Here is a 25706-nt window from a genome sequence, read left to right on the forward strand (position 1 = left end):
TCTCAGCCCAGATAAGAAATCTCCTAGTTATTCATGTGTTACTGGAATTGGTGGGGCTAGTGCAGAGAGACAATGCCACTGAGCATTCCACCTTTGTTCGTGTGCTTGAGAAGTAGGAAGCAGGAACACGGTCTAGGAAACAGGAGTTGGAGAAAGACTGAATATGTAACACTTCCTGACCATCAGTTAGGTTGTAACAAATGTGTGGTCTGATCCTCTTGGCTTTCATCAAGAAACTTTGTTGCACGTAAGATGCTTCAAATCATAAGCTGAGCACATTTATCTGTAGTAACCAGTTGGCCGCTTCTGCAGTAGCTGGTTCTTGTGCTGCTTAATGGCTAGATTGAGAGCACATGCAGCAAGGGCCTTACAGTGCAGTAACCTGAATGTTCCAGTAGTCCAGCCTAGGAAAGGGGGAGAGAAAAGCAAGTGGAGTATGTTTTTCTTATTCTAATTCAGTCTCATTGTTTAATTTCAATAGTAAGTTGGTTCTTTGTAAAGTGCTGAAAAACTAGTGTATTTTTGCATTTAGGAAGCTGTATTTCTGCTAGTTCCTGAAGTTTTTGTGGTTAATCTTTTGGTTTGAGTAATTGCAAGCTTGGGATGCTCCTGTTTTGGCAGAAAAATGACTTTATATGCTTGCTAGCCTCCAAGAAGGCAAGCTTCCTACCTAAAGGAGTATTTATACTCCAATTCTGGTGTACATAGTCCAGAAAAAGATTGCAATTGTTAAACTGTGCCTTTGTTTTCAAGTTACTAAACCACTAAGTGAGTAAGCTGCCCTCTGAGCATTATTGCATTGTTAGAAGTGATTTGATGGATCTGACTTACTTCTCCCCCCGCCCCCCCCCCCCGCAATGTGGTAATTAGGCTATGGACCATATTCAGGCTACTGGAAATGCCTACAGCCTGTTAAGAATGTATGCATACCCTCGTGTTCAGCGTAGCAGTAACACTGAACTTACACTGGTCTGTCATGAAGAAAAAAGAATCCTGCAATAGCTTTTCAGAAAGGAATCTCCTATCCTTTCATCCGTACATCTGTTTCTGTATCACAAAATTGTAAGTGAATGGCACTACAATAACCACTGCTCTGGTGTATTCATCTGTGGGGAAAAGTATCAGGCTTCTGGAGTGAAGTATAAGTAGTGCAGTTTATCCTTGAAAGATAACTTGGTACCTTGACCGTAAATAGATTGACTGTGATGTTAATATGGAGGTTATCAACTAATTTCAAAGTCTGCCAGGCTATAGTATTCCTTCATTTACCATAACCAGGCTCCATCCACTAGTTCAAGATATGAAAGCTGTTTATCATTGTTCTGCTGTACTAGGGTAAGTGGTATTCAAATGCTTAGTAAAAAGTAACTTTAGCATTCAGAAGAGGTGCCCAAGGCTTGAGTTGACTCGTGGCACCTTCGCGTGGCATCCCATGGATCTGCAGTCAGAAACAACTTGAGTTGTTGTCCGAAAGAGTTGTGGACTATATTTCTTTCACCATTAAATTCCCTGGAAGAATGTACAGTAACTGCTTGCATGACAGAGTAGACCAATGAGCTCTTTATGGGCTGGCCTTTCTAGGTGGATGACCATTCCTATGATACAATACAGCAAATACCTCAGATGTTATGCTATAAGACCTTACAGGAAAGAGTGGTTCTAGGAGTCTGTTCTAAGCTACTGCTTCCAGGTAGCATTATGGTAGTATTTTGAAGTAGAGTATTTAAATATTCATTTAGTATATTCTGGGGGTTTGGTACTTCTTAGTTTGAGAAGCATAAGGATAGCAAGTTTCCATGGGAAGAGGGGGAAGAATAATTTAAGGTATCATCTAAGTACTTGATGAAAACAAAATATAATTAAATGTAGATTAATACTGTACTTGCCTTCTGCTCCTCGTATCTGGTTCCCACTTCCATTATAAATGACTGTCTCTCTTAACTGGCTTAAGCTTCAGAGGCATCGTGATTTCTTACTGTGTATAAATGCTTGTTAAAACACCTAGGTACAAAGAAAGTCTATTACCTATGAAAGAGGTGGAAGTAAAATAATATTGGGTATTGTTATCAGTGGCTATCTTATAATAAGATTTGATTTTTTTTTTTAATGTGTTTTATCTGGCAAAAGTTAGATAAAATTCTTTACTCAGATGATGACTTGGTGTGTCGTTTCTTCCCCATTCCCTGTAGCCCCCGTTTCCCATTTTCCACTTATACTTAACTCTATGTCAAAATTCTGTTCTTAAGAAGAAAATCCTTTAGGTGAGTCAGGATCAAGTGTCTCTAGTTCAAGTACAAAAATGGCCTGTTATACTAAAAGTAATGAGGGTGCATAAGATTAAACCCTTCTGTTCAGATGTGTCAGAAACTGTATTTAGTTCTAAGGATATAAAATGAAGAAGGGTTTTGTGGATCAGAGTTCATTGACTTCAATACAGAGCCTTGTATTATCAGAGAACTCTTTGATTTGTGGGTTTGTAAAGCACATGTTTCAGCCCCATTAAAAAAAAAGACACTCAAGCTTATTCCAATTTAGAGGTATTAAGTAGAGAAAATTAAAATTATACATATAACAAATAACTTTTCTCCCTCACATAACTACCACAATGTTTTAGCAATCAAGCCAATGGCTGGTTTATACTGCCTACATGTGTTATGTAAATCACTTGGGAATTGCCAGTGTTTGGGTATGGGTAATAATGCTGGTGCAACAGTGACCAAAAGTGCCTTTCCTTTATGATTGTGTTTGGATTCTGAGAAATTTTTTTTTTTTTTTTTTTTCTGCAGCATGGACAAACAGTGGTAGTACCAGAGCCTTAAACACTGATACCTTTTTTTTCCACTGTGTTAAAAGAAGCATAGTATACTTAATAGTAATAAGTGATGGAGGCAGGCAGTTTAAGATTGTGACATCTTTAGCTTGGTGGCTGAGAGAATCTGAATAGCTTTATCTTGTAGAAATATAATTACTTCATGAATAGACTCAGTAAATGTATTTTATCCTTATCCCCACCAAAATAGTAAGTAACTTGTCTGTTGTGGATAAATTGATTTGTAAATTCATTTTAGCGTGCTTTTCCTACACTTCTGTTTGAGTTTAATCGTGGAAAAGTAGAAGTGGATCTATGACTTCATATTGATGTACTTTTAGCAAATGAATAGTAATAAAAACTTATTATCCTAAAGCATGGCTGCAGTTCTGCAATGCTTTAGATGAACTCTGTTTTCAGTTATATCTTTGAGCTGATCAAAGTTCACAGCGGTTTTTAAAAAGTATTCTGTATTCTAGTAACTTTCATATTCCACACTTTTTAAAAATAAAAGTATTTTTCATAAAACAATCTTAAAATCCTAAATTCTACTCTTCCATCATATATTTAAGTGAAAGAATACTCTAAAGTTAATGGAGCAAGATAGGGTTGTTTTTTTGATTTAGAGAAGGTGTAAGTGCAGCAGAATGGAAAGAGATGCCTATATGAAGGGTTAGCTAGGAAGAGCACTGTGAATCCATACCAGGAACTTTTATTTTGCAATAATTTTCCTGCACAGACTACTGCTACTAGCTCTTATCCTAAGGGCAGTGATTGCTGCTTCAAAGGTAATGTGAATGTTTAAGAATAATCTAGAAGAGAGAAACAAGAACAATCAGCAGACATGAACTAAATAATAAAATAAATAATAAATTGGAAGAACAGCCTAGAGATAAAAGGATTGGAGGAACAAAGGGAAACAAAGTGTATATGTAATGTGTACTCTTTAGAATAGTGGAGGATGGGATAAAAAGAAATAAGCTTAAATTTCAGACAGATCAAGACTGGATGTTATTAAACAAATTTTACTATCTGTAAGAAATTCTGTTTAACTTATTCTTCATATTATCTAATTATATATTCCCATCTTAAGCGGTTGTAGAACCTTTACCTAGGATGACATCAGCATGGCTTGAAGGGGAGTAGATAATGTCTTGCAGTTCTTCACTCTCTAGCTTTGGCCAAAACCAGAAAGGACATAATGGGATGAAGAAAAAAATTCTGTAGTTAGTGTGTGTATATAATGGAAAAGGTAGTTACTGAAGCATCTTAAACTGAAGCTATAAATGTTTTCAAATTAACTGCTACTGTCGTCCTTTTAAATAAATCAATAAAGGGCTTATCTGTTGCACCATATATGTTGGCTACTCAGTATCCCCCGAAAGTTACTGATTTGCAGCTTTAACTATCAACAACATGCGTGTTGAAATTTGCTTAGTTATTGTGTATAAATAACACGGGTTTTTTGTTCTTTTTCTCCCAGTTTCTATGGAGATTTTGGACCTTTAAATTTGGCAATGTTATACAGGTACTGCCGTAAACTAAATAAGAAATTAAAGGTAAGCTTTGTTTAAAAACAATGTTCCTATATTTTTGTGTTTTGAAATTCAACTAAAATGTATTATCCAGTTTGAAAGTGGTTGTTAGGTGCTCGTTATCTAGATGGTTACTACTAAGCTTTAAGGTTCTTCTTTGTTCTGAATTCTTTTCCCTCTAAAGAACAGAAAAAATGAGTATGCTCTCATTGTTGCTTATCAGGTGAGGCACTGAAGGATGTGTTCGCCTTTTTTTATAACCTTACGCTTTCAAGACAATAATAACAAAAACCATTCTGGATATTTCATGGGTTTGCAGCTAATGAAGTGGGAAAGCTAGTCTGAATAATTGAAAAAACAGATATCAAAAAAACCAGCTAAACAAAAAACCCCCCACACATGAACAAGAACAAAATGTGGGCCCCAAAATGACACTACTTAAACTAAGTCTCACTTAGTGGAAAAGTTAAAACTTTTAAATCTCATTCAATTTAATAAAAAGTCGCTTCTAATAAGTGTTATGGAAATATGTTTTTACACATATAAAAATGGTTCCCTTTTCTGTCTTACTTGTAGAAGTGTCACTCTGTATCAATTAATTTGTAGAATCTTTATTATTTTCTTCTATATAATGATTGCTGATTCAAGACAATTTTGAGTTGCTCTTCTCTAGAGATAGAAAATTTTGATATCTTCTTTGGATACCACAGTAGCTTTTTCTTTTGACTGCGAAGTGTCCTTTCTTTATAAAGTTTTCTAGAATCTGTAAATCATAGAATCATAGAATTGTTTTGGTTGGAAAAGACCTTTAAGGTCATCAAGTCCAACCATTAACCTACCGCTGCCAAGTCCTCCCCTAAACCATGTTCCAAAGCACCACATCTACACGTCTTTTGAATACCTCCGGGGATGGTGACTCCACCACTTCCCTGGGCAGCCTGTTCCACTGCTTGACAACCCTTTCTGTGAAGAGATTTTTCATAATATCCAATCTAAACCTCCCTTGTGATGTTATATGGTGTGGAATATCCCTCTAGTCAGTTTGGGTCAGCTGTCCTGGCTATGTGCTCTCCCAGCATCTTGCCCACCCCAGTGTACTTGCTGTGGGGGCAGAGTGAGAAACGGAAGGCACTGATGCTGTGCAAGTGCTGTTTGGCAATAGCTAAAACATTGGTATGTTATCAACGCAGTTTTAGTCACAACACAGCATCATGCAGGCTGCTGTGGAGAAAACCAAACTCTGTTGCAGCCAGACCGAGCACACTGAGCACATAGCTGTAGATTTAACCTGGTCCCCAAATGCCTGTGAAAAAGTGATTTACAGCATGTATAGAAAACTTACCAACTGCAAGAAATTAAACATGTTTTAATTCCAAAGTACTAATTAATATCACTTGTGTGCAAATAGCAAGGAGTCCCTTCACTAAATATTAAAGATTTAAAATCTTTATAATCTAGAACTTTAGACCTGTTACTGACAGAAGGGGAAAATGGGACAACAGATGTGATAACATTGGCCACTGGTAAGAGGATTCCTGTATCAAAAATGACATGTTTTGGGACTAATGTTTGCTGCACAAATGAAACCATTATGCAAAATGATTCACGGTATTTGCTGCTTCCTTATGGCATGCTGACTTAAAGTTAGGTAGTCTTAAGAGGAGATTCTGAAAATTGAAGGGTTTGTAGAGTTGCTATAACCTTTTTGCAAAAAAGTACTTCTAGAGAAAATTTACATTGCTTATTCATACAGAAAGTTAGTTATAAATTAAAAAAATTAAACTCTAGTAATTCTAATTTTGAATGCCTGTGTTCATATTGGGAGAACATTGGACTTGCCATTTCTGTGTTAACACTAAATAGAGCTTATAAATATATAATCTTATCATGCTATTTTCCAGTGCCACTGTCCCATTCAAACACATGACTAATGATGCTCACTTACTAGGAATCTATTTTTTTACCTTAATTCTGCCGTTTGTGACCTTATATTTGAGTTGCTAAAGACTGTGAAGAATGCTTGCTCTGTGAAGCAGTTACTCCAGAGAACTGCCAGTGATAAACCTACTAGTCTATAACTTTCACTGTGCCTATCAGAACTAGAGAGATTAGTTCTGTTTTTTTCCAGATTCAAATTGAGACTCTGCTCAGTTTGGGACCTGAATACAGTGTATCACCATTGAAGTGTACCTTCATACTTTTATAGTTGAACTAGAACACCTTAAAACTGGACCCTAGGTCTCTACAGTCTATTCTTGTTATAAGACCATCATCTGCATTGAATGAGGGAAGCTGCTCGTCATAAATGGCTTGTAATCATGATATAAAGATTGTATATTATAATGGAAAAAATACACAAGGGAGCCAAATTGAAACTGAATTAGCAACTCTGACATTTGCAGGGTTGATTTAGCAAACCGTGATGTCATTTTAATGTAACTTTTCTATGTTTTGAAAAAAGCAAGCACTCGCAGTGCTAGGTGAAGAGTACAGATGTTCAGGAACATGACAGAGAAATCTCGTGTAGATCAGCTGCAGTCTCAGCTGGGAGGAGGTGCTGTTTCTTGCTGCTGCCTTACCGGAGGCTAATTCCAAATGGGTTAATTTAAACTACTAGTGCATAATAGAGAAGGGTAACCTGATAGTGCAACCCCTTGAAAGTAATAGCTGAAATCAAACAGCTGAATCTTGGAATACCACCTGAGTGATACAGGAACTTGCACAGGAGTAGATTCCAGTCTGGCTGAGTGTAAGCTGCGAAGTAAGCTTTGCTCTTCTATTAGTTAAAATATACACCAGACTCTGTCCTAATTTAGATACTATCTGCAGTGGGTAAGTAGGCTTGTAAGATCAAATCCCAGGGCAGAAGCATGCATCTGATGTGTACTGTAGGCCTAGCTACAAAAGACTACTGCTCAGCTTCACTAGTTGAGAGTTGTGGATTCACAGTTTCTACCCTTCTACCCCTCACCTTCTCATGTCTGTCCTTTACAAGTGTCCCTGGGAGGATTCCTGAGGCCTAAACTAGTGTAAGACAGAAGTTCATGACCTGTGACTTACCTGCCAGCAAGGCATTGATGCAATGAGCAACTGCAGCAGCAAAAGTATATTAGTTCTCACGTGACACCAAGGGGACATGTAGGCAGCTTGTCATCAGGGTGTCAGAGATGGGAAGTGCCGATTGGACTAACGATGTGGAGAAAGAGTCCTGTTGGGCAACGTGCTGTTTGCATACCCTTGTATTAAGGGTAACTGTGCCCTGTGGCCAACATCAGGAATTGGCTGATCATAGGAAGTAAAAGGCACTGCAGTTTATCATTCTCTGGAAATCCAGCCTCTGCTGCAGTATGGTTGCTGTTGCCGTACTGCAACACTTTTGGCATCCTGAGGTAATCACAGTGCTTAAGCCCAGATGACTGCTGCCATGATTTGGTAAATACCTAGTTGAGTATGCACTTCATGTACTTTTCTTACAATAAGAGTCTTTAAAAGAAGCGTGGCACAAAAAAAAATATTCACAAAACATGATAGTTTTTATTTGGATATGGTGTCTCAAAAGGAATTTAAGAATTAGACTTTTATTAAGTTTAAAACTTCTATGAACAGGAACAGGAGAAATGAGAATATAAGATCTCATTAAAACAAACCCCACAGACTTCCCCTCCAAAGTCTTTCAGATGTATCTGTTTTAGGAGAGAAATTTAGGCATGGAAGCAGTTTTCTGCTTTCCCCTCTCCCTTCTTGGGTACAGTTGGGGAAGGAGAAGGGTACCAGTTTGAAATGTGCTATTGATAGACCAACGTTTTAAAGTAAACTATTGTAACTTTATGCTGACTGATTTTAAAAACAGTAAATAGTTCTGTTCCGAAGAGCTGAAGAATTTATTCCGATATCCATTTGCTGAGAAAGCTGGAGCTAAAGTCCTGGTTATGCTTTACAGGAAAACCTTTCTGACCTTGTTATGTTTGTAATGTTTTGATTGCTGATTGCTATGGAGATGATCTTGACTAGCCAAGTCAACAGCAAGAAAAAATGCTTGGCCATGCTGTTTTCGTACTAGTTCTTTGAATTCTGTTTGGGGGAAAAAATGCTTGACCTGGCAACTGTGATTCGTTTATGAAATAAATGCTTTTTTTTCCTGTTTAAATAAGTCTGATTTCATAAAAACTGCTTTCAAAAACCTTCTGTGTTTTATGTGTGTATAGACTTATACAATCTCAATAAATTCAGAAGCAGGAGTAGTGTTGCTGAGATAAATGATACAAGTACAGAAGATCGAAGGCAGGAGAAGGAAGGTTCTGGCTGGCTTATGAACTATGGGGTTAACATTTCTTGTATGCTAACTGTATTGCTGCTGAATCAGAGGAGTTTGGTTTTTTTTTAATATAAATAAACTGCTGGGTGTACACATGGAACTATAGTAATTGCAAGCATCTCCTTTAGGACAGCTTAGATTTTGAGGCAGGTTGTGTGTACATGTTTTAATACATAATTTTCTACTAACAGTTTGCCAGCCTTGTATTCACTGCTATTCATATGTACATATTACATATATATATAAATGCGTGTGTATATATATAAAAATAGTATTTGCATTGATCTAGGCTAGTTAAACACATTGCAGTAATTTCTCGCTTGAACAATGCGAGTATATTAAGCCATATCCATTAAATGAAATGGTCAAATAATCTGGTGATTCTAAACAGTTTTCAATCTAGTAATTGTCCACAATGGTATCTTGTAAGGCTGTCATCAATTTCTGTGCAAGTATATCTCTCTTGAGGTCTTCAAGAAACAAAACCTGATCTATTATTACAAAAAAAAAAAAAAATCTCACAGTGAAAATAATGTGTTCTGGAACCCTCTCATACACCCAATGAATTCGTTTTATCACCTAAAACAAAACCTGCCACATTTCTTGCATAACCTCTGTTTAGTTTAAAAGATTGTCTTTGAGTATATTCCTCTAGGATATATCCTGACAGATACTGCTCTGTTATATTGTTACATTTTGTCTTCTAATGATGTGTGAAACTGCTTAAATTTTCTTACTGATAAAGAAAAATATCTTTAGTGCTTCATAGTGCCTGCGTTAATTTCGTTTTAGAAAAAAAAGATTATTTGCAACTATTCTGTAGACAACCTCTATGGAAAAATTCCTTGTTGAAACATTTTTGGTTCTTCTGAGTTGCACAGTATCTAAGGGAACTAAAGCCTTAATCCGTTTGGGTGGAGCTCTGGAGTTATAAAAACAGTCACCTTAAAGAACTGTCTTTAATACTTGATATCATTGAACCTAGCCAAAAGAATAGACTTAGCTTATTAAACATGGTCAGAAAATCAATATTTTTTTTTAAAAATAGGTCATATAGCTTAGTATTGATACTGAAAGTGTAGAATTGATAATTTGTTTGTTGATGTTGACAGAGGCATTGCATTGACACTTCAGCAAACACTTACTGTAAAACTTGATTTTCTGTAACTTGTGTGCGAATAAAACCAGTGGTTTGTTTTATAGGCTTCTGAAAAGTAGAATCCTGATGCAGTTTTGCGCTGGTTGTTATGCTATAAGCCGTTAATTAATGTCGGTTTTCATTCTGTGTTAAAACTTCAGTCGGGATTCAAAAAACATTTAAATATTTCATACAGCAATATGGCTCATAAGGATTAAACCCTTACATTTTGAAAATGATATATTGCTTTCATTTAAATGTTCTGGAACCTCAAAATTGGAATGACTTGATATACCCATATGATTTTAAAAGTCCATTCTGTAAAATAAAACAAGAAATATGGTCTTAGAACTTATTTTGGGCTAGCTAGCAGAGTGTGCTTTTTTGCAGTTTAAAATAGTATTTCAGGTGAACTATAAACTGGTGCAAAAAACTTCACTTTAAAGTAAGTGGTAGTCAACAAGTTATAATTGAAGTTCTGTTGCTATTGCATAACTACTGTAATCTTATCCCACCTACTCATCATGGGTGGAATTGCAGTTAGAGAACACTAAAATTAAAAAATTGAGGAGGGGGAAGAAAGGAGGGATCTTAAAATACTGGGATTAATTTTATCAAGTTTTAATAATAATTGAATGCTTCACTAATTAACTAACTACTTGTGCTTTGTATGTTTGCAAATAAACTAAGGGAGATGTTGCTGTTGTTCTCAAGATACAATCTCTTCCAGTTGACAGAAACCAGCTATCCTGGGAATTACAGCCCTGTTTAGATATACTCAGTTGCATTAACTCTTACTCCTTGCAGGTGTAGAAGTTGTGGGTAATAAGACCAGACTGGAATGTACAGTTAGAGCTGCTATTAAAGGTGCTGTTTCTGTGAGGGGTGGGAGTAAGACGCTCACTGTGATACATACATTGTTTTTCTCCTGAGTTTATCAGCTATTTGGTTTGGTTTTTTTGCAAAATTTGATTCTGTGGTTAAAGCCATCTTAAAATTTGCAACAAGATTTAGGATGAGAGTTGATGTTTACAGATTTGTGGAAGTGAAATACAGTTGGCACTACTTAAATAAATAAAACACAATTCTGGAGCAGCTACCTTATCTCCTACCCCCCAGTGTCATCCGTGCCAAGAGCAGGAAAAGAAAGTAAATTAAAATTGTCAAATTTGGGTTAAAAAAACTGAAGTTGGGTAACAGCAGTACTGGTATAAAGGCAGTTTATAAAATGTGCAACTTTGAAAAATAGAAATGAGTATCAAATATTTAGAAGCAGAATTCAGTAGGTCTGTTGATGACTTCCTCAAAACTGTAGTAGTACTGTAGAAATCTGTCAGGAAAAACATGAATGGTAGTGTTGCAGAACATAATGGAAGTGTAGCAATTCACGAAGCTAAAAAAATAATAATGCTATAAACTGTCTAAGTTGCCATTTTTAAGTGACAATTTTATCCCTCTCTGGCTTTAAATAGTTCTGCTGCAGTTTGTGGTTATTGTTTTTTTTTCTGGTGCTTGTTGGTCTTGTTTTCAATGGGAGTTTTGTCTACATCGTTCTGACACAGGCTTCTTTTCTTCCTAAAGAAAGACAAATTGCAAATGTTACTAGTTTTTTCTCTGCCTAGGCTTTTTTTCAGGCTTTTCACTTGCGCAATCTTTTTTTTTTTAATAAATTCTTGCTGTTGAAGCTTTCTAAAGATGTCTGTCACCCCATTTTTAAGTGGTATAGATGGAAAAGTGGTGTTTAACTTATAAAATGCCTGTAAGATTGATTGCTTCAGTTTTTCTCATCTTCTCCGCAGAATTACATGCTAGAGAGATTTAACATATAGGAGGGTGTTTTAGTCTGAAAATGTCAATGTCTTTAATCAGTGTTCATAAGCTGTTGTTCAAATATTTAAACTTGAAAAAAAATCCAGTATTTTATATTGAACATTTCGAATCAGATGCATTTTATAGGATATTTTTGCGCAGCAAACGAAAAGATCTGCCCTGCTATAGTCGCTGTTTCCCTGCACTCTTATCTGTAATGTAAGAAGATTGTTCATGGTATCAGTAATTTTTTCTCCTTTAATTTTAAGAATCTCTCCATAAGAATTTTTTCTGAGTTATTTTTCAGTTTTGGAAAAGTGACTTTTAAAAGTATTTTTAAAGTGTATTCTTCTCTCAGTAAATATGCTGTCTTTTTTTTTTTTAACAGTATTTCAGTCTATCAAGAAAGAAGATAGTGTACTATACCACTTTTGACCAGCGGAAACGAGCAAATGCAGCGTTTTTAATAGGTGCATATGCTGTAAGTATTATTTTTCACATGGATACTTCTAACCTTCCTTAAGAGACATCTGCTATGTGTAAAATAGCATCTCAAGGGATGATTCTTTAGGGAGGTAGGCAATTGTCATTTGATTCTTCTCGTTTCTTTTCATCTTTGAAAATTCTGCTGTATGAGTTTTGGCACTTAACTCCATTTACTACACAGGGAGTGGCTTTGACGGATCATGTGCATGTTTCCTGTAGGGTACCATTTTCTTGAATGTCAAAAATGCAAACCACAAACTTACCTCTAAACTTGGCTGTCTTAGGATCAATTCCTGCTCATGGCAGTAGTGAGATTCATGCTGGGGAGGAGAAGGCCTTTTCTCACAGCCTTTCTTAAAGTTACTAGACCAGAAGCATGGTGATTATTGACTGGATTTCTTTTCTTAGTTAATTTTCATAGCCTACCCAGAATAACGAAAAAATTGAGGTATTTCAACCTTCTGATATTACAGATAATATGCAATACACAGGGCAGTCTTAGTTACACAAGCCTAATTTATTGTGATATTACATAAGTACTGATAGTCCTAAGCTGACACTTGCACAGCCACTTGTGTGTTTTCATAGCAGCATAACTCAGTTTCACCTTCCTGCTCTATTGTCCAGAATTGGAGCACACTTGTAGAAAACTCAGAGTCTTTGCCATAGCATGTTTTACGCTGATCAAGTAACTAACAAGCTGCTGGTCCTGAGCTGACATCCAGGTGATCAGCTGAGTTCTGGAGGTCTCTGTTAAGTCAGGCTCTATATTGTGTGAAAGTTGGTATATTTCTTTTTGTGTCTGAGGTCATGCTGAAAGCAAAGCTTGATAAATGGAGATGATAATATTGAAAGAATTAAGATTGCAGATTCTTGTAATTAAACAAAATGTTTAACTGCAAGTATGGGGATAGTGTGTAAATGCTTTTGAGAAAGCAGGTCTATTTCAATTTAAAGATAGAAAAAAAAAATTGGGGATAAGTTCAAATTTTAAATATTTTTTTGTTAGATTTTTAACCCTTGAGTAGACCTCATGGAACAACTCTGCAAAAGGAATAGTAAGAACAAATGAGTTAATGTTCTAAGTTTGTTAATGTTTTTGACTGTGCAAGGCTACATTTAGTAATGCTGGAATTAATTTCCAATTCTGTGTTTTATATTCTGTTTAAGGAGCCTCCAAATTTGATAGCATATCTTTATAAGCTTTACTGTCCCTTCAGACCCAAAATCTGTCTGAATTTGTGGCATCTTCAGTAATGATTCCCACACTATAGTTTGTAAAGAAACTTCAGTCATTCCATTCAGACTGCTTTTTGTTTTCTGTTTGCATCATTATATCTCTAGTTCTGTATTTAGAAAGATTCACTTAATGTTTTAAAGCTGGTCTAGTTAAGCCCATAGCTAGAGAACATTCGTCTAGCACATGTGTAGATTACAGTATCTAATTGCCTTCACTGGATTGCCCTTGTCTGATCCTGCCTTCACCTTCCAATACATCTTAGAAGCCTTGGAGAGGGTAGGACACTGGCGTTTTGAAGGGAATGAGATTATCTTTTTATTCCCCTTGTCCGGTCCTTGTTATATGGCTATCTCAACTAAGTAGCTGTTCTCTGTGGATAAGGGGTTAAAAGACCCTTATCAGTATTAGCTAGACCCAAGGAGAGAGCGCTACTGTCCACAAAGAGAACTTCTTGCAGAGCCGGGTTATAAGAACAGAAAGTTAAGGAGGTATGTAAGGTACGAGACAGAACTCCAAGCAGAGGACTGATCGGCTAAGTAAGACTATGCCATATTTTCAGTATTTAAGACTTAAACTTGGGAGCAATCTGGTATATTTGGTAGTCCTTATTTGAAGGAGATCTTCAGCAGCTAAAGATAGGGATAAGGGTGCGCACTGGGGAGGAGGGCAGCAGAAATCCCACTAAAGAAAGTCAAGGGGGAAGCACATAGTACGTGTCCCATGGCGTGACTGTGTATGTACTCCATAATGGATACCAGGTGGCACATCACGTAAAGAGTTGGTAGCTTATGTGTACAATAAGATAAATCAGTGTGCCACAACTGCATGCACATTTAACCCTTGCCTAGCCTGTCTTAAGCTGCTTATAGATCTTAATTGCTAGCATATGCAAGTGATCCACATCTGCATTTGATACATACATCTACTGTCAGCCTAGTAGATGTTTTAAGTATCTTCTAATTATTGAAGATATTATTTACCAAGAATCATTCTTTACTGATACAGTGTTACCAGTACAAAAAAGTATTAATTCTCTTGTTGAAAACACCTTGTAGTCACTTTCCAAATTCATCTCAATTTAGTATAACAATGGAAACCAGTTTGCACAAAGGCATTCAGTATGTTACATAAGTATGTCACCCCAGGATTATTTCTATAGATCTGTACTCCTAAACCACAAGTGTTATGGGAGTTCATTCACCTCTTCTATAATGATTGGTACTAATGCCAATAAATTAATTAAATGAATATTTATTTATTCTAAAAAGTTATTTATGATCTACCAAATAATCTGATTTTTGTTTTTCAATTGCAGAGGTTTAGCTTTTATAATCCAGGCGTATTAATTTCCAACTCAAGAAATATTTGCATTTTTGGACTGGTTTTCCTGTAAATGCTGTGTTCAGTCAGATGCAGTAGATGTGCACTCTTGGGTTATGTGATACGGCAGTTCCTGACCTGAAGGAATCTAACAGTACTCTTCAGTAAAAGAACTGTATGTAATTGGCAATTTGTTCTATTACAATTTGAATATCCAGATTGTGACAGAAATATATGTACTGTTTGATTTAAGGTCTTCTAGATTTTATGTCTTTTCTTCAATTATACAAGCTTTTTGAGACCAGAAATTCTTATAGCTATGAACTCTACCAATGTGTGAAAGCTACTTGAGAAGGTTTGTTTTATTTGTCCTGGTGTTAAATTATTAAGTGTAAAATGAAACATGGAAAACAGTGGGTCAGGTTCTAGGAATGGGTTTCCAGTGGCGATTATGCAACTTAAATTGTTCCATTAAACAGCTTCTTAGACATGTTGCACTGAAATATTCTATAACTATTAAAATGTTTTAATAAGAGAGTCATGAATTTAAGCAAAAATTAAAACTTTATTGGCAATAGCTTGCCTGTTTGTAAATTGCATCTCAGGAAGATGCATTTTCTAAATTTCAGTTTTACAATGGACTTTCAATACATTTCGGCGAATCACGTCCAGTTGCTAAATTATTGTCCTTGCTTTTAAGAATTCTGCAAAGATGACTTCTGTCGTAAAACTCAGATTAAGAAGAAAAAGAATATTTAAAGTGTTACAAGAACAGAACATGCAGACTTCTCTGATCTTACAGAGAAGTTCAGGGCTCCTGCTAAATGGTCAAGAGTACAACACACACTGTTCAGTGATGTCAGAAACAGGGCACTACTAGGTTTTGCAAATTATTACCAGGTGCCACAGAGGATATTTTGAAGCTAGTATTGCTTTGCTTTTCCCTTCATCTGTTTGGAGACTTATTTTAGTTGTTAGGGTTTTTTATGTAGTCTTCCACAATAGTTAATTTAAAAAAAAAAAAGTCTTAAAAAATTGTTTTATAATAATAATACAAGCACTTTCATGCATACCAAAATTGAAGTAGCCTTGTTTGACTCAATTTGTCCCTAGTAGTTTCTAGGGGGAAGAGGGGTGAGAGGGAGTAGGTTTAACTGAATTATACTGAAGTGATTACATGAACTCCCCACTCGTTATCCAAGAATTCTTTGATAACAAATTGTGAAGGAGAGTGCATTTTCTCCTGTCTGATGACATATGGATGAAGGGCTGGGTCCCTCTTTCCATATTCTTAAGGTATTTGCTATGTTTCTCTCCTGTTTGGAAACCAAGGAACCCCTACCTGGTGATGTATCTAGTAAGGTTTGAATTCCCTGGGGCAGAAGAGCAGGAGGAATACTAGTCTGAGAGAACTTATATGAATGACACTTGCTCCTCCTGGTAAACCTAGAGCTTTAATTCTACCCTTGTAGCAGACAAGTAGTAGTTATCTGTTGCAATTTGGCAAAGATCAAAACTTGATTAGTGGACTTCTGAGCAGTCCTGGTGAAACGTGATGCGTTCAAACTGTGACAAACTCTGAGAAGAGATCCAGTGAGCTCTTTTCCTTTTCCTTGTAGGTAGCAGATGGGCTGGTCATATTTCTTTCTCACAATTACTTTAAGTGTGTATTTTCACAGAATCACAGAATCAACCAGGTTGGAAGAGACCTCAGGGATCATCGAGTCCAACCGTTGCCCTGACACCACCCTGTCAACTAGACCATGGCACTAAGTGCCATGTCCAGTCTTTTCTTAAACACATACAGAGATGGTGACTCCACCACCTCCCTGGGCAGCCCATTCCAATGTCTAATAACCCTTTCTGAAAAGAAATTCTTCCTGATGTCCAACCTGAACCTCCCCTGGCGAAGCTTGAGGCTATGTCCTCTTGTCCTATCGCTAGTTGCCCGGGAGAAGAGGCCGACTCCCACTTCACTACAACCTCCCTTCAGGTAGTTGTAGACTGCAATAAGGTCACCTCTGAGCCTCCTCTTCTCCAGGTTAAACAACCCCAGCTCCCTCAGCCATTCCTCATAGGTCAGACCCTCCAGACCCTTCACCAGCTTGGTCGCCCTCCTCTGGACTCGCTCCAACACCTCAACATCTTTCTTGAAGTGCGGGGCCCAGAACTGGACACAGTACTCAAGGTGCGGCCTCACCAGTGCCGAGTACAGAGGGAAAACTACTACTACTACTACTTTTGGTAGTAGTAGCTTTTATTAGACTTCTGTAATGCCAATAAGAAGCTGTTGTGTTCTTGAGTTTGTAATTTTATCACAGCAAATGACTGGGTAATAGCGAACTACTACGCCATGTTCAGTCATTTGCTTGCAGGAGTGTTTTTTCCCTAATGTAAAAATATAAATTAGACTTCTTCAGCCCTACCTGAAGTTTTAAGTTTATTCTCTTGTAATCTAAACATATCCCACTACTGCTCAAATCCGTAATTCCTGCCTTGGAGGGTCAGCAAGTACAAAGGCTTTTCAGTTACTGTGACATGTACAGCCTCTTTGAGCTGCCTTTCAAGCAACACCTTTCTTCAGATTGCTTTAGTTTGGCTTCACAGATTTCTTGATAACTTAGCAGCTCTAGAGTGGATCTGTTCCATATACTTCTAATTTGAAAATGGCATGTGCGAGTGGGAACAAGATGAATCCAAATTGTAATTGAAATATTGTGGGTGAGTATTAAGGTGGACTTGTGAAATACTAATTCCCTTTTTGTTCTGTAAACTTTTCAGGACATATGGTATGAATTTTCTTGGCAGTGTGTATGTGGCCGATATTGCTACATGTCATGTGCCTGCATAGTGTCCCAACTTTATCTTTCAACCACATCATTCTTCAGGAAGTTGGGAACATAAGAATGGAAATATTAAAGAAAAAAAATCTGAAAATTTTCAATATTTGCTGAATCTGTTTTTTATAGGTAGCAGTGCCAGGTGTTATGAGTTAGAATAGTGACAGTGGGGAAAGGGAGAAGAACATTGTCCCTTGTAAAACAGCTCTTGTAAGAGAATAGTTACCATCTGGAAAGTGAATTTTTTTTTAAAAGGCTTTTACATTATTTCTTAGATACAGGTTCAATTTATACAAACATCACTACAGGCCCTTTGTGTTGTGTGGGTTTTTTTACTTGTATATGTTGCAGAATGAAAGCACTCTCAAGGTTCATCATGTTAGTTTAAAAAATGAAGCTAAGTTTCAGTTGCTGAGTTTTCATTGATAAAGATGAGTCAGAAGACAGTCTCCTGGGGTTTTCTTAATGAATATCACTACTTTTTAAGTACTAAAGACATGTACTGTAGTGTTTCCTTCTCCATTTCATTATCCTTCTTCCTTCAGTTATTGCGTTATTCTTGACTCTGTGATACTTCAGTCTTTTCAGGAGCTCTGTTCAGTGTTTCTTTCCCTCTCTTCATTCCTTTTGTGTTCTTAATATCTTTTTTCTGTTTCTGTCCTGGTGTCTTTATTATGAGCTTTTATGAGCTTTGTGGACAGACAACTAGCAGTGTTTTGTTTGAAATGTCATGTATACATATGTTTGAGCAGAGACAGCTTTGAAGTACCATAACTTCTGTGAAATAAGAACTGCAGTACTGAGAAAACATTCATACAGTACAAATTTGCCCCTACTTCAGATTTCTGACTCCCCATTGTGTAAGATGGAAACTTGTATTTCCCTGAAGTCCTCTGAACTACTACCACTTTTTGAATTAATTAAATACATATATCCATTAAGTAAAGCCCTGAATCTCTTTCAATATTAGTAATTACTGGTTTGACCCCAACAACAAAGAATCCAATAATTGAGTTAGAAACAATTGTTCTGATAATACAGAATAAATGGACTAGTTTTCATATAGAAATTGTGGTCTGTTTTGATGGTGGAAGGTTTCAGGAAACCTTTGCTTTCAGAGGTTAAGGAGAGGGCAATATGGAAGCTTGGGCAAATACAAGGACATTAATTTTGAGAAACATGTAATTTGGGCACTTGCTAAATGAAACAGCAATATGGACACTGCTGCAGTATTAAGATTTAACATTTGAAGATAAGTGGAGTTTGTTCTTTCTGGGTACTGATTATACTGATCCAGGCTATCAGTGTGATCATGATGAGCGGAGGAGCAACGTTGGAGGCTGAGACTGAAATACAGCTCTGTGTCAGGGAATTGATGTTTTGAAGGCAAATCAGTTTGTGTAGAGGGATTTGGTCCAAAATTAGACCAGTTGTTCAAAGCAGTGAAGTAGGTGGTAGTTGAAAAACAGAGATGATTCTGGACCCTCTTTTCATTGCATCATGGCAAAGAGTTTTTCAGACTGTTTTGCTTGAGTCAATTTTTTTTTTGCTTGTTTTATCCTTATCTTGTCTTTTCTGCCTGCCATGGCCATGCTTGAGGAACAAATGCAAGAAAATCTACCTACTGTGTTGACATCTTACAGAATACTAGGAATTCCATTAACTTGAGATATGACTCTAGACATAAAGCAAATTGCAGATATTCTGGGAGTGACCACCACTTACCTATATTCTAATGTGTTCAAGGTCAAAAGCTGGATAAAGCTTTTAGACCAGGAACTAGCCTATGTCTTAGTTAAGAAAATAATTATTAGAATACTTTATATTCAACAGTTAAATGTGCGTAGAGCTAAAGTAGCCATGTAGGTGCTGATTGTGAGTTGGGGGGAAATGGCTAGGAAAATTGTGTGGCTTTGTTTAGAAAACGTGTTTGTGCATGTGAAATATGCCATTCCAAACTGGATGAAATGCACTTACTTAATATGTATTCCAAGTTAAATTTATTTTAGGACCAGCTTTACTGTACAGATAGGGATTGAAATGCAACAAGATGTGGTGGTGGTCTAATTTCTTACTTAAGTAAGCTGAGCTGATAGTGTTCAGTGATAGCAGAATAAGCCTTGGCTTAGGGTGTTACATTAACTATATGTTGGTCTCATAGTAACAGGTTCAGCTTGTTGAATTTGATATTCTTGTTAATTAGTACTTTGATATTGGCAATTAGGAATCAAAAAAATATTTGTGTTAGGAAACATTTCTCCACCACAACTCAATGGAAGATTTTCCTAGTCAGCTGCTGTGATATTTTGACTCATCTGAAGTTGAACAGAGAACTCCTAGCATAGATGCCTATTTTTCGTCTTAGTATGATTTTGAGTATGTCTTAAAGTCTCTCAGTTGCAGCAGCAATATGTGATTTTTTTTTTTTTTTTTTCTCTCCTTAAAGCAGGGGGAATGACTCGAAACAGAAATCCCAGTTTCTGTTGATTTCTGAATCTTTTACTTTGTGTAGGCATGTCTTTTCTGACCTATAACTGTCATAGGAGTTGGTCATAAAGGAGTATAGTGGATATTCTTAAGAGTTTGGTAGGCTGGGGGAAGTGTACCTGTGGTTAATGACTTTTCAGGCTCAGGGCTTATTTTTTTTCTTCTCCACCCACGCTCTTTAGGTAATATACTTGAAGAAAACACCAGAAGAAGCTTACAGAACACTTTTGTCTGGATCTAATCCACCATATCTTCCATTTAGGTATGTGAACATGAGAAATGGGCCTAACTTTTGTGGTTTGGAATTTGCTAAATATAATTTTTTCAGGTTGCCTTCCCAGAGAAGGGTTTCATGTCCGATACAGACATTGTATCAAAATGACTGATCTCCAGAAAAAAATATTTTTTACTTATGGTGGACTTACTTGCTCTGTGTTAGAATAATAAAGCCATTTCAATTGATTTAAGTTTTAAGTAACTTTCCTAGTCTTGCCAAACTGTCAGGTTTAGAAAAAGGTTCTTAGCATGTTTGTGATTTAGCAATTAAAACTTTTCTTTATGATGTATTGTGTTTTACTATTTGGAAGTCATTCAGATCTTTTATATTACCTAGTACCTAACCAGCTAGGCTTAAATGAATGAAGGGGGTTTTATGCTGTTATGTTGTCTCTATTTTACAGAACAAGTACTGATGTTCCAGTTATTAAATTGCTTTGCCTTTCTGTTTTCAATGAATCATAGATAATTTCTATCAGTCTGTCTTTATTCTCTGTACTAAGGTCATAGTGAGACTTGAATTTCCAGAGTTTTAGCTATCACGCCTGTCTAATAAAGAGACTTCCAGATTTTTTTCATTGTGTGGGCCTTGAAATACCCTTGGACTTTATGAATGAAAATACCTTACACTATTCTTATGCAAACACTAGCAATAAAAGGCAACTTCAAGAAGGTCAATGTCCTCATTTTTAGGGGAGCCAATGTTTGGCAAGTGGTGTTCACTGTCAGCCGCTGCATTTGTAAATGTAGACCTACCTTGCCTGTGTCAAATTCATCTGATTCTACAGCCACTCACCAAAGGAAGATCAGATTGTCTCTCTTCTCATAGATTGTACAGGAGCCAGATACAGTATAAAGTATTGGGATGGTAGATTTGTATGTGAAGACCAGTTTGACTTTGAAATCATAAACCATCTAATATATTTTTTAAAAAGGTATCAAATCAGTGATAGCTGTTATTGGCAGAGAGTTTATACATTCACCTGCTCATCAATAGCTCTCCAAAGCCCAAGTAGTTTACTGAGCTGTTGAGATCCATATTTTTTTCAGCTAATTATAAATGATAATTGGTACAATGCCTGAAAAAATCAGTTATTTTAAACATGTCAGTGTTTTTTAACATCTACAAATTCTATGTAAAACACAGGAGTGATGATCTAAGTTAAACAAAGAATAATGTATAGTTTTCTCCACCTTTTAGATTCTTTGGTTCCTGATCTTCTCCCAGTTTGGAATAATTACATTGGTCCTTTCCATTTACAGAAGGTTCAGCTGTTGGAAATTTGCTACAACAAGTTCTTTGAAGCAAACTCTGTTATTCTGAGCACAGAAATGATGTAAATACATTCTTCTGTCTCCTTATTTTGGGGAAGCAACAAGTGAAATGTTTCCCTGCAATATTTCCCTTGCTTCTGGGGATTACTATGTAGCATTTTAGTGGAGTCTAAAAAAAAAAACCTGATTCTCCCTTTCATATCAAATTCTCAATGGTTCAACTTCATCAGGAGCATTTCTTTCATGTAAGACCTTTTAATACTAAAGTGACTTAAGTTTTTCAGAATCTTAAGCTTAGTTTATTCAAAACTTGCTTTAAAAGCAAAACGTTTAGTGGTGGAGGATGTATGTTACCTGAGAATAGCTGTATCTATCTTGTTCACCTATTAAAAAAAAAAAAAATACTCTTTGAAATTATAGTTAATTGCTATACCTTTACGTTCCTTTCTCCCCTGCCAAAGTAAAGATTAAGGTGTGTAGAAAAGAGGTTCTGACCAAGCAAAGAACCTTAGTTGTCATATCCCAGAATTGTGAGACAGAAAACTTGGGCGGAATAGTGTGTTTGCAGAAGAGTCTCATATGACCCTATTTGTTCAAACCAAAGGCTACAGATCTTTGCCTTGCAACCAATTCTTCATAATAATGATGATGATAACAGTAGTAGTAATAATAAAAAAGGCTATTTCTGCTTGACTGGTAGGGAGTAGTGAAAGTAATTGGCTCTGTGATTTCTTATGAGGCTAATAAGAACCACAGTAACAAATTGAATGACATGAAACAATTTCATTAGAAGTGTTAAATAACTATTCAAAGCAAACCCTTGTGAGTTTGAATTCATAAAATTCTCCTTCAAAGAATAGTTAGCTACTCTGGGATCAGCAAAGGAGACATCAAAAATACAAGAAACAGCAAGATTTTCTGAAGATAGCTTTATATTATATACAAAGAGCATTTCATGTTTCTCAGGGGAGAGAATGCTGACTGAAAACATTGAAGACGACAATGTCCAGCAAAGGGACTACTCAGTTTTTGCAGTCTGGGTTGTCAAAATTATTACAAAAGTATAATTTCATTCTGTTTGTCAGCTTCAGAAGAGGGCAATAAATGTATAGAGTAGGCAGTCTTCTGAAATGTAACACCTCTGCAGTCTTTGTCCATGTGTTTGAAGCCCTGGACTGCTGGGAGATAAATGATTGGCTAAAACTAAAGCTTTTCTGGGAGGTTGTGGGTTTTCTGTGGTGTGGTTGTGTTTTGGTATGGTTTTTGTGGTTGTTTTTTTGTTTTGTTGGGGTTTTTTTGTTTTGTTTTTAATGCAAAGCTTTGGCTATTTTAGAAAATGTGAGGGAGGCAATCTTCTTGAGCAGACCCTTGTGGTTTCTAGAAGGAATATAGTGTTATGAGCTTTTGCTAGAAGAATTAAACATCTTGATTTCTTGAGCATTCTTTCTTACATGGTGTGGGGCTGGAAAGTACTTAAGTTTCTTTTGGAACTGCTTTGGACTATGTCAGGTCTTGGCATTGGATTAGAGCCTAAGCAGATTCTGTTACCTGAGGTATAGTTTGTCCTGCTGGGAAAGGAAGTTCTGTAATCTAGCTGTACGGGAGGTGAGATGAAGAGGAGTGAGGAAATAAACTGAAGGATTCTGATAAGATAGGAGGCTAGGTAAGAAATGGGGAGTCTGATAGTTAGGGAGGGGATATTTGGGAGTTGAATTCATAGGAAGATGCTGGAATAGATACATAAGGAGCTTAAGAATTACTGGGGCTGAGAGAAGGGCAAGTAGATCTGATGAGGGCCTGCAGTGGGATAATCTGGATTAGCTGGGAATAGGGAAGAAATAATTTATTCCTCCTTCCCTGGTTTTCCAAGGCCTTTGAGATTATTTTCTCCCCATGTCCATTCTAAGACATTTGAGACATCTCTGGTGCAAAATACAGCATGATACAGAGGCTCAAGCAAATGAACCTGTGCTGGAAGCAGTAGCACTGCCTTAGGTAGTATATCTGCTTGGCATCGAGCTATACCATGAAGAAACGAGTTGGTGCTCTGAGTAAGTTTGCACTCCTTCCACTTCTTTAGTGTCTTGAAAACGACTAAAATGATTCTTATGTACAATGAAAAACATAACCCAAATATCTTACATCTTTACTCCTAAGGTCCAGGATGGAAATAATTTGAGATATTCATCATTGCTGTTCAGTACTTACTGACTTGACTTCATTCTTGGAGCCTGGAACTTGGATATTATATAACTTCTGTAGTATAGGTCATCTCCATTTGAATAGTTTCAAGTGCAAGAGTTTATCCATGAGCAATGATCAGTTAAGTGTTACAGCTAGACTATTTAACAGGTTTGTTAATTTGATGTCTGAAGTGTCTTCCATTTGGAAGAAAAATAGACAACTTTTAACAGGTAGAAGCTGTGGGATTGTCAGATTCTTTATGGAGTACTGAGGTGTGTTTACATGAAGTGATCACTGGGAAACTGATCTACTTTCATCCAGCTCAGTGACCTCAAAAAGCCTTGATCGGCTTAGATCTTCAGCTGGTATTTCATTTAAAGACAGCTTCAGCAAATATTGTTCAGGAGTGGAAGGAAATCAGAATACCCCTCTTACAAGATAAATGAAATTTTTTTTGTTTTTATAATAGAAAAACTAAAGACAAAGCAGGAAGATAAGGCACTACTGTCTTTGAGATGCTTTCATCCTGTTTTTGGCTGATTTACTGTCACTTGGTGATGCTCTGGTCTCTTGAAGATCTTGTACTGTATCTTCTCACTTCCACTTAAGAAAATAGTGCTAACACCATTTTAAATCATCATAAATACCAGTTTCCTATGGTGAAACAAAGTTTTAGGTTTTTACCTCAAACTACTTTGTTTTGACTTTATATTAAAGGGGAAAAAAACAAATATATTTTAGTATTATTGTGTTCTGTCTCTAGATATGACATGAATTTCAGAGCTAGATTTTTAGTTTGTAGCTTTTGGGTTTTGTTTCTTTATTGGCAAGTGCTGGGGAAACAAACTATTTTGTTATTGACGGTGTTTAGAGGTTTGGTGAAAGGGAAAGCGTTATGCAGTATTGAGGTCGGCTACAATAACTGTGAAATTGGATGTGGGATTTGCAGATCTGTAATGCCAACTCAGATTTGTACTACATCTGTATCTCATAGAAATACTCACATTTTTCTCATTTTGAAAGCAAATAGAGTATTATCAGGTAATAGCTGGTAAAACACTGTTTGAAAATCAAGGTGGTTATGCATTTGGCCATAAAAGACTGGAAGAATACTGTAATGAAATGTGATCAGCAACAGAAATCAGAGCACTCACACTGTAATACTGTGCAGGAGATGTCTGTGTGTGCTCTGTTCAATTATTCTGATATGAAATGAGGTCTTCCTTTCTCTTCTATGCATTTTTAAACACATCTGAGCTGAACAAAAAGGTATAAAATTTGAAATCCAAATAGCTTGATTTCCATCAGTAAAAACACCTAAATGTTTTTGTATACGCCTAAGTAGTCCCAGTAAGTTGAAAATGACAACTGTCTTAAATGTAAGCACATGCATTAGTTTTTTGTAGGATAGGGTGCTGACTGTGTACAGTGGACAAAGAAGAAGAGTAAGTTTAAATAGGAAGAATGTCTGGAATTAATTTTAATTTCATCTAAAATAATGTGTTTCTTCGAGGTTAGTAAAGGTATTTTTTCTTTAAAGTGTTCTTCGTCATAACTGTTAGTGCTTACATTTGGTTTTACTGTGGTACAAAGTGTGGCCCATTCAGAATCTATTGTGTTTTATGCAAGTTAAAATTAGTATCATTAATTATTGGTCTAAAACTTTGAAATATATCTGTCATTGGTAGAAAGAAAATGTGTGCTGGTGGATCTAAGGCTATATAATTGACTTCTCAAGTCAATGTGGTGTGAAAAGAGCTGTATTTCTAACAGGATTTTTGTAAAAGTTAGTACTAGTTCTGACAGTATCCAATATTTTTATCCATGGTCTGGAAATTTATACACCAGTAGGAAGGAAGACAGGTTGACACAAAGAACAGTGAAATTGAACTAGCTGTTCTGCATTAGTTTTTAATTATTTAGTTTTCTCCAGTAAATGCATTAATTCAGGAGGATTCAGAAAATAAGATCAAATTTGTTTTTTAAATATTT

The 25706-nt window shown here is 36.3% G+C and overlaps 1 protein-coding gene across 4 annotated transcripts in view; it reads left to right on the forward strand.

The window, feature by feature from the left end:
• CDC14A (cell division cycle 14A) overlaps positions 1–25706 on the forward strand; it is a 65111-nt gene that overhangs the window by 6107 nt on the left and 33298 nt on the right. For all 4 annotated transcript variants that reach the window (XR_011048613.1, XM_068405922.1, XM_068405923.1 and 1 more), the window contains exons 3-5: positions 4293–4368; positions 11995–12087; positions 20162–20241. Coding sequence is in view for 3 of the 4 variants with exons in the window: in XM_068405922.1 (XP_068262023.1) it covers positions 4293–4368; positions 11995–12087; positions 20162–20241 (249 nt within the window). In the remaining variant the exon portion in view is untranslated. The remainder of the gene's footprint in view (positions 1–4292; positions 4369–11994; positions 12088–20161; positions 20242–25706) is intronic.

This window comes from Nyctibius grandis, chromosome 8 (assembly GCF_013368605.1).
Source record: "Nyctibius grandis isolate bNycGra1 chromosome 8, bNycGra1.pri, whole genome shotgun sequence".
Taxonomy (NCBI): domain Eukaryota; kingdom Metazoa; phylum Chordata; class Aves; order Nyctibiiformes; family Nyctibiidae; genus Nyctibius; species Nyctibius grandis.